General features: G+C 46.4%; 1 protein-coding gene across 18 annotated transcripts in view; it reads left to right on the top strand.

The window, feature by feature from the left end:
- The window catches only part of BICD1 (BICD cargo adaptor 1), a 171738-nt gene continuing 162521 nt past the window's right edge, over positions 570–9786 (top strand). For 10 of the 18 annotated variants that reach the window (XR_002435940.1, XM_021388895.1, XM_021388920.1 and 7 more), the window contains exon 1: positions 571–891. Coding sequence is in view for 17 of the 18 variants with exons in the window: in XM_021388895.1 (XP_021244570.1) it covers positions 679–891 (213 nt within the window). In the remaining variant the exon portion in view is untranslated. Of the gene's footprint in view, positions 892–9786 lie in introns of all 18 variants that reach the window. The other 8 variants (XM_021388968.1, XM_021388949.1, XM_021388956.1 and 5 more) reach the window with 3 other exon arrangements.

Below are 9786 nucleotides of genomic sequence, written 5' to 3'. Positions count from 1 at the left end.
ACCTTAATGATTCTACGATTCTATGGTCGCTAGCACTGGAATCTCACCTTGAGGGGCACTGGCCTCTCAGCTCAGGTCCTTATGCGGGGACAGGGATGGGAGCTGGCGGCGGTTCCCTCGCAGCTCTCCGGCAGTGAGCACCGCTCCCGCAGTCTCCTGGACTGCATCTCCTGTTCTATTTTTAACATCACCGCGGTGCTGAGCCAAGTGAGAGGGCTCCCATCGCCCCGCATTCGCACCGCGCTCCGGGCCGGGGGACGGGACCGAACCCTACAGGCCGCTGTCATCTTGAAGAGCGCAGGGGAGGGACCGCGCGGTGGGGGCGGGGGTGCCGGCTCCGCGCGCGGAGGAGGGTTCCAGCAGCTCCCCGGGAGCCGCCGCACCGACGCGCACTCCCGCCCTCCCCACTCGCCGCCCCGGCCTCCAGCGCGCCGCGCCGCTGCCGCCTCCCCGGGCCGCGGGACCGCCGCAGGGCCGGGGGAGGCGAGCGCGGCGGCGGGGCCGGGGGCGCGACTGCGGCGGGGCGGCGCTCGGCTGCCCCATCTCCGCCCGCATCCCCCATCCCCGTCCCCGTCCCCGTCCCCAGGTCGGCGGTCCCGGTGCCGCCCCTCGGCCGCGCCCGCCCCCTCGCTGCTTCGGCGGCGCGGCGACGCGGTGCGCGGCAGAGCCGGCGGGGCTATGGCTGCGGAGGAGGTGCTGCAGGGCGCGGACCACTACAAGAGCGAGATCGAGCGGCTGACCCGGGAGCTCTCCGAGACGACCCACGAGAAGATCCAGGCGGCGGAATATGGGCTGGTGGTGCTGGAGGAGAAGCTCACCCTCAAGCAGCAGTACGACGAGCTGGAGGCGGAGTATGACGGCCTCAAGCAGGAGCTGGAGCAGCTGAAGGAGGTGAGCCAGCCCGGGCTTTTGTCTCTCCCCGCCGGCTGCGGGGCGCTGCGGGACTGCCCACGCGTGTCCGTGACGGGGGAGCCCCGCGCCGGCCCCCTGCAGGTGGGCGAGCCGACGTGCGGGCCCCGGAGGCTGCGGGGAGCCGCGGGGAGGGGAGCGGGGCTCGACTGCGCCGGAGGCCGGGGACGGAGCCCCGACTCGTGGCGGCAGACATCTGCGCCCCGGGGGGAGCTCGGGGCACGGCTGCGTCGGCTGCGGATGCTGAGGAGGGGAAATTAAACCGCGCGGAGCTGAGCGCTGAGCAAACGCTCGGATGTGGGAGCAGTGTAAACAGCTGTCTGCAGTGCATGGGAAGGGAGACAATTCCTTCTGAAGTTATTTATAGACTAGTTTCGTTCCGGGAGCCAGGGGAATCGCTGCCATCAGGGCAGAGAAAGTAATCTTGAGGTCACCCGCACTCAGTGGAAATTAAAGTTCTGCGTCATGCTGAAAGGAGAAATGGTTGATGAGAGGGGTGGCTGGAGTTTGGCTTTCAAATGTGGTTCTGTAGCATCCAGAGCATACGGTAGGTGAGCGCTGCACGGAACCTTTTGGCTCTGCTGGACATGGCTGAGATATCATCACTCCTCCTGTGTTCATCTTGCAGGGAAATAACCTGAGGAGAGACTGTGCACACGCATGGCATCCCAGAAAGGATACGTGCACACATCTACAGCACTCATAGCCCTACATTTCAGAGTGTTTTTGTGCGGTGTTAGAATGTAAATGATTTCATCTTTCAGGCAGGGAAGGGAAAGTATTAAACAGACTATTTTTTTCCGGATCTAAAAGGAATGTTTTGTTCTACAAAAACATCTCTCTGTGTATAATGTGCAGAAATTCTCTTCAGTCGGAAATCAAGACCACATTCCATATGTGGAGAGAATGGAGGGAAATCACTCAATAAATTTAGATCAGATACAAATACTCTTTAGAATACCAGCTTTGCTGCAGTTCTAGAAATATTTTTTTATAAAATGAAGGTTTCATTTTACTTGCTGGTAAACATGTTATGCTACAGGTTTGCCCCTGTGACCACAAGAAGAGTTGAAGAATTATATTTTAAAGAAGAATAAAGCTAATTCTCAGAAAAATCTATTCAACTTGATAACTGCCTCCCCACCTCTGCTGAGTCTATGCAGTAGGCTTGGGACTTTGAGATCAATAGTCCAGGGATGGAGATACGCAACTTGCAGGGGCATGAAGGCACTAATGGAGGAGCCATGGAGCAAACACATATGGCAATTTCTAGAGAAAAAAGAAAAAAAAAAAAAAAGATGAGGAGCACTTTAGTGAGCTGCTATGCCATCACAATAGTGTACAAAAGAAGTCTGATCAGAAGCTAGGGATGACACATCGGTGCACATGGCCACAGGTAGAAGGGGCAGTACAAGGAACTGAGAGTAAATTCTGAAGCTAGAGGGACTAGTCAACATGGTTAACTGAAATCAAAGGTGGGCACAGATTTTCTTCCTGTTTACTTCCCCTTGAAGTCAATGGGATTGTGTTCACTGCAGCTGTCCCACAGGGCCGTGCCTTCATGCTGTGCCAACCACAGCATGGATACGGAGATGTCTGTGGAGAGGGGAAGAGCAGAAATCCTGTAGCTTGCCTGATGCCAAGCCAGAGAGCAGCCACTCCTGTTTCCAGGTCAGGCAGGGGGCTTTCAGTTCCAGAGCTCTCCATCGCTGCAGATGGGGCATTTCCATCCTCCGTGTACTCTCAGAGAGATTTGTTCTTGCTTAATAGGAGAAACTGCGCTGATTCTTGCTACACATCCAGCCCAGCAAAGGAGAATTTGCTCATATTCCTTCCTGTCACTGTAAAGTATTTTCTAGTCTTCTCTGTTAGCACCTCCATTATGACTATTCTTTGAGTGCAGGTCGGATTCCTGTCTGTGAGCAGACGCAAATGATGCCTGTGATGACATTAGCAAGGCAGGATTTGGTCTGAGCTGTTTTGGGCAAACTGTGTTGTGGAGATTTGGGGATGCAGATTTTGGGGTTGACAGCGTTCTGTCTGAAAGCTCTCAAGCAAATTGACAGAAGCAGTCCAAAGACAGCTTTTTTTTATTAAGGCTCCTTCCAAATTGTGTGGAGAGAGTCTGTATGTGTTGTCTTCAGCTGGCACTGCAGGGCATGCCCGGGCTGTGGCCTGTATGTGGTATGTATGGTGGGACACTAGGGCATTGTGACTGAATAGGAGCCAGCATCACACCTGGTGTGACTGTGAGGATTTGTACCTCCCCTCTTGCTTCTCTACATTTGTAGCGTCTCTCAAGTCAAAATGAGGTATAGAAGTTGTGGATGCCCAGAGAAGCTGTGGGTGCCACATTCCTGGAGGCATTCAAGGCCAGGGTGGATGGGGCTCTTGGCAGCCTGATCTGCTGGGTGGCAGCCCTGCCCATGGCAAGGGTTGGGGCTGGATAGGATTTATGGTTCCCTCCAACCCAAAACATTCTATGATTCTATGAAGTGAGGCCTCAGGTGTGTACTGAAACAAATGGCTCCTCCATTCAAGAGAAACAGTTGGTGCAGTGGTGTGGGCAGAACTATGTTTAAGGCTATTACCTCTTCTTGTGGAGGCCTTCTCTGAACAGATTCATTTACCAGAGTCAAATCTTAACATATATTTTTATCGAGGCAAGTCTTCATTTTTGGGCTATTTTATCAGTAGATTATGTTTTAAGGAGTATTTATTGCTGCCCGTATTTCCCTACTTAGTCATGGCTTAGACGTCTAGGATCCGAAGTCTTCTCCTGTGTTCCTTGGCAGTTCAAAACTCAAATGAACTTCACTGGGGCTTTTTCCATATAGGCTGCAATACGGAACCACAGCTATACAATAATTTCCATTGCTGGAGAGTGAGATGGGAACATAAGACCATTATAGAATGTAGAAGTAAAAGCAAATTGCAATATATTACATTAAATATTAATACTTGGATATAGACTATATGCTACCTACCCTGCAACATGAATTGTTCTAGTAGCCTCTGCTATTTCTTGTTCTTTGTTCAGATGCCTCTCCTTTAGCCTAAGATTTGAATGTTTTGGGTCTTGAAGTTTTTAAACAGTGACCTAAAAAAGGCTTCTTCCAAAATAGAGCAGCTATTACACATGTAAGCTGTCCAGGAAAGATGCAAAACATCTATCAGCTACCAACCTTTTTTTTTTTTAAATGAAATTAATAGTAGGAATGTGGAAAGATTCATTCTGTTGCGTTGGCTATAATGGCCTTCAGTGTTATGAGACGGAGCACTGATGGTCCTGAAGTTAAACAAGATTGTAGGACTAGTGTTGAATAAAACATTCTTATTTTAAAGCTTCATTTTTTTTTTGCAAACTTACTTATTTTTCATTTTTCACTCTGTAAATGATGTTTCCCTGCCTTATTTAATTGTATCTCAAGCTAGTGGAATTTTGACTTGCAGTAAAAATGCTGTAGTTTTAGGGTTCCTGTTCAGAATGTTGTTTTAGCAAACGTGCCTTTTAACCTACAGTGAATAAGAGTTCAGACAATAATACTCATTGCTGTTAGTCATGTGCTTAAAGATAACCTGCTTTACTGGGGTGGGAGTTTAATTACCAGCATATTTTATGGAACCCATTTTTCAGCATTTTTCATATTCGTAGTCTTAAATATTTATATTGCATTTGCTGTCAGGACAATCTCTGCTGTTAGTTTTTTTTCTTTTAATGATGTGTAAAGTGGCTTCATGGCTTTGCTGGGCAGCCTGCTTAGCTGCGCTGCTTGAGTGAGGGGCTGGATAAGGTGATCTCAAGAGGTCCCTTCCAACCTCAGCCATCCTGTGACTCTATGATTAGTTGCTGTACAGTGGTGGCCTGCAATGTTTTTAGAGGGGAGAAATATCAGTCACCTCCGGTCATGATACAGTGGGATTGAAAGCAGCTTTGGTGCCCACCTCTATGAGGCATTTAGGCCTGGGAAATCCTAAGCAGAGATTTCTCTTTGGAAATCAGATGATGAACATAGCAGCTGAGCAGATGCTGAAGGGCCTCTCCTTGACTCCCTCTCTGACTAATCTGATTTTTAGGTTGAGGGGGCAGTTTGGTGTCACTATTATTTGAAACCCAAATATCCTTGGTAAAGTATTGGAAACCAGACTACTGGTGAGCAGCCCTGTCTTTTGCAGATCAAAAATTTGTGTTTTCTCTACCTCACAGAGATGTTGTGTCAATATCTGTGAAGTGCTTAGTCAGTTTGTTAATGTGGCTTCCACAAATGATTCTTGGTTTGTGACTGGAAAGAGCTTTGGGCGAGAGAGCTGAAGCTGTGTCTGGCAGCTTCTGTGCTGTTATTTCTGCTCTTCCCTGCACTACCTTCCTGCTGGTGACCCAAACTCCATCTCCCCACTCACCTGACATAGTGCTGCCTCAACTCACCGACTCCTCTCCAAAACCCTCTGTTTGCAGTTTCTTCTCTGCTTTCAAGTGCACAGTTGGTGGGGCTTTCTGGATCTGAAAAGGACAGAACAGCAGAGGGGAGGCTCCCTGTCCCAAATGCTGCCCTCTTAAACAGGTGATCCCTCCACACACCTGTCCCCAGCACGAGATGCTTAGGAAAGTGCAGAGTGGCTCATACATCCCAATGGGATGTTCTGAATTCCCCCCCTGAGATGAACATGTCCCAAATACATAACGTGGGAGCTGTGAACTGTCGCCATCTCAATATATATTTCGGTGACAGTGTATGTGGGATGAGGCTGAGCATTCCCAGCACCTCACCCTCATCTCAGCACTTTGGAGTCTGCTCACACGGTGCCACTCAGAAGTGCACAGCACTGGCGTTCATAAGAGCCCTAACCAACAAAGACAGACAGCTTTGGGTGCTCCTCCAGCTCTTCATCCATTGCTCTGTGCTTTTCTCATAAGCATAGGCCTGCAACAAGATGGCCTGAGTTCAGCAGAGGACTGCACTCACTGCGCTTACACTGGGAGGGAGGCTGAGGGAGCAGGGCCTGCTCGGCCTGGAGGAGAGAGGTCTCTGAGGAACCCTGCAGCAGCCTGCCCAGTCCTACAAGGGTGCTCCTGAGAAGACAGAGTCAGCCTCCTCACAGCAAGGTGTGGTGGGAACACAAGAGAACTGGCAGTGGTTGAAACTAGAGAGGCTTGGGCTGGATTACAAGAGGAGCTGTTTTTCCATGAGGCCAGAAAGTGGCACAGGTTGCCCAGAGAGGTTGCGCTGTCCCCTTCCGTGGGAGTTTTCAAGCCTCAGCTGGATACAGCCCTGAGCAAACCAGTCTGAGCTCAGAGCTGGCCCTCCTTTGAGCAGGAGGTGGGACCGGAAGAGAAAGGAGGTAGACAGCAATAGGCCTGGAGCATGCAAGGTCTCTGGGAGTGCCTGCTGTACCCAGTTCAATCCCAGTATCAACTTTGCTGTGTGTTACTCAACACATAACAGCATGCTGCCTGGGAATAGTGACCATTAGCAGACCTGTAGCCTCACTCTGTAACTGAATTTCACTTTTGGTTGTCATTGAGCCTGCACTGACCTCGGGTTAGTGAGAGAGCAGTTTGATATGCTTTTCTCTCAGCAGGACAGCTCTGCATCTCCCTTTGTCATTCCTGTCCCTGTTCTGGCTCTCAGATGTGCAAACGTTTACACTGACCTCAATTAAAAATAACTGAGAAGGGGTCGGATGCTATCTGTAACGAGACTGGGTACATGATGTGATTCACAATACGTTCCCATAAGTTGCTATACCCGCATAGCCGGAAGTCAGTGTGAGGATAGAAGTAAAAACCAAAGAAACAGGGGGACAGAATGAGCCACTTAAACAGATACTGATGTTAAAAGAGATGCTCATCAAATTATGGCAGGATGGTCTCCTCTAAAGGGAAATGTATCCTGTGCATTAGACTACAGAAAACGTAAGCAGCTGAAATAATTTTATGGGAAATTGCTGGACCTTTGGCAGCATGCAAAGGAAAATGTAGATGATCTTTTTTTTTCTTCTCTTTTTGTCAGAGGGACCTGTATTGCCGGTTCCTCTCACTAATTGCTTTGTATCCTTATGAGCCTGTACAGATAAATGTGTAAATTTGTTAGACATCCTGCAATAGCCAACCCATAAACAATGATAGCTTTATATGGCTGGAGCTCACATTCTACCAAAATAAATCTAAATAGAGTTCATTTTATTTTCTGTCTTTTCCGTAGTTAAATTGTTTTCTTATTTTCATTCTTCTAAGAAAATTTTTTAAGAAATCCGTCTCGAATGTGACAGTTCCAACTGAAGCACTTGTGTTGAACTCTGAGATAACTGGGAGTTGGATTTTATGTCATGTAAAAGTTAATTTTCCTTAGATTTTCTATAAAATATTGAATTAGTACCGAATCTAAAATGACTGATTGCGGTGTTAATAGGGGAGCCAGGCATTGTTATTGTGAAATACTTCCTGTTTAAGATTTGTGAATGTAGAATGATGGCCACTGAACAGACCTTAGTCTAAAGGTCTGCATCTGTTTGGAATTAAGCCTTTTGTAATTAATTTAAAAAAATAATTCACTACCATCTTTTCACCCTCCTTTATGTGAAATATTTTTCCTTCCCTTCTGTATTGCAGTGTAGATTTTCCTTCTGTGATGTGCGTGGGTGCAGTCTATAAGGAGAACAGGAGTCAGACTTAACACCTGGCTTTATGGAAAATGCAACTGGGGGAAAACAGTGGTGGAGAAAACAGCATTTGGCATAAAACAGTAATTTATGAGCATTCATCGAGGTAAAATGAGGAGCACTGTCAAAGTCAGATGCATAGACTAAATTTGCACCTGGCCACCTTTTACATACCTTGTGCAAATGCTGCTTGGAGGAATTACATGCAGGTTCTTATATATGTATATATACATATATATATATTTCTGTCTGTATTAAGGGCTTGCAAAAAAAAAAGGTCTTCTTGAAAAACCTCTCCGTTTTTCAAGCTCCAGTGTGTCCATTTAAGCACCTCATTTTTTCTGTCATGTTTTTGCATTGATATTTTGTTCAGCCCATGGACAATGGGAATGAAATAGGAATCACTTGTGTTTCTGCATTTCTCATAGGTGTGATATTGTAGGGCTTTGCTGAAAAGTTGGCTTTGCCATGGATTTCCCTTCCCAGTTTGTCTGATACCTGAGAGGGCGATGTTTAATTCAGTACAGTTCTATACTATCCATTTTTTCTTTTCAGTGATTTTAATTTATAACGGCAGAGATGAAATGTATGCATTAATTTCTGTTGAACTGCCTTACATTTGTGGCGTGACTTTCATTTCCCTCATCTTTCCTCATTTCCTTCTGAACTCCACAACATCGTATTTTACAGAGGAGGAGAGAGGGCATATTCCTAATTTAGACGAATTGATACGGTGTGCAAAGATACGAATGTTCCCTTTGTCCCTTTACCCAGGACTGCTTGCATTGTTTGCACCAGATGACTATGAGGATAAAACAGCAATTTTTCATACTGTCCTGTGAAGGCAGTCCAGAGTACAGACCAGCTACAGATGGATGCCATTAGGACTAGTCCAAAGGTGAAAAGAACATCTCTGCAAGGGCAGGTGCCTAAAGCTGAAGTAAGCAGGTAGGAACTGAGCTAGATTGCAGGTTAGTGCTTTAATGGGAGCTGTGATTCTCTGGATAGTTCTATTACATAACAATTTCATGATTCAAATATTTGTGTTTCTGAATGTCTTTCTGTATCAAAGCTTAACAACAAACCTAATAGTTAAAGGAAAAAGCAGACCTCTGTCCTAAATCTATAGTTTAGGACAGACCTATTAAGACTATTAACACAACAAGGCTTTTGCTAAGATGGAGATCGGTCCATTCCCACTTTCTGCCTATCTCTTGTGGTTCCTCCCTCTCTGTCTGCAGCTTTTCATTTTCTGCCTCTTATTCTAGTACATCATTCGTCTCCTGTCCGTGATGGTTTATGCTCTTTTTTATCTTCCCCTTTTCAGTCCCTGCCCTACATCTTAATTAGTGTGGATTTGCTACTCCACAAGAGACTGAGCTGATTTTTTTATATTAAAGACCCTTTTTGTCATTGTGTGAATGTAAGAAATGTGGCAGACTAAACCTTCTATACTGTGTCCTGGTATTGCAATGGCATGAGAGAACCATAAAAACACTTCAAAATGTTATTTTAATACAGGCTGAAAATGAAACAGCAGATTTATCAGTTCTGCTTTGTAGCACCCTCGCCATTAAACTGATCCTTGGAAAGATGACTTCTGAGGCAGCTTTAAAATTGGTTGGCTGATGGAATGCGCAGGAGGATATCTTTTCCTAATGTTTTCTTTTTTTTTTTTTTCCCCTTCATTGTTTGGTTTCTGGGGTTATTTATTTGATCCCAGACAAGAAAACTGATGGACAGTGAGATCAGCAATGCAGTTGAGTACTTGTGATCAGGGCTGGGAGTGGAACCCATTACCCACACAGCCATGCCATACCTCCTCCTTCTTCTTTTCTCCTTTGAATCACATTTAATTTGTCCCTGTGCTGTATGGCTGTATTAAACCCATCTATGCAGCAGGTAGGTTTCCACTGCTACGAGTAATGCATACAACGCTGTGCTTAACCCATAGGTATAAAGAAGTCCTCAGTTACTGGTTAGTCACCTTTCACTTCAGTCAGTCACTTCTGAGGTTATTTCAATTAAATTATACAAACTCCAAACTCCATTCCTCTTTCCTGTTTTTTTTTTTTTTTGATCTATTTGTTTATTTTTAATTTTGTGCTCTCAGAAATCACAAATGACATGTGGCAGGGGCAATGCTCTGCATTCAACATCCACTCTGAGAAGGTTAGCCACCCCCGCACAGCCTTTCCTTGGTTTCCCTGGTTACTC

This window comes from Numida meleagris, chromosome 1, assembly GCF_002078875.1.
Source record: "Numida meleagris isolate 19003 breed g44 Domestic line chromosome 1, NumMel1.0, whole genome shotgun sequence".
NCBI lineage: Eukaryota > Metazoa > Chordata > Aves > Galliformes > Numididae > Numida > Numida meleagris.
This window is presented reverse-complemented; position numbering and strand designations above follow the sequence as displayed.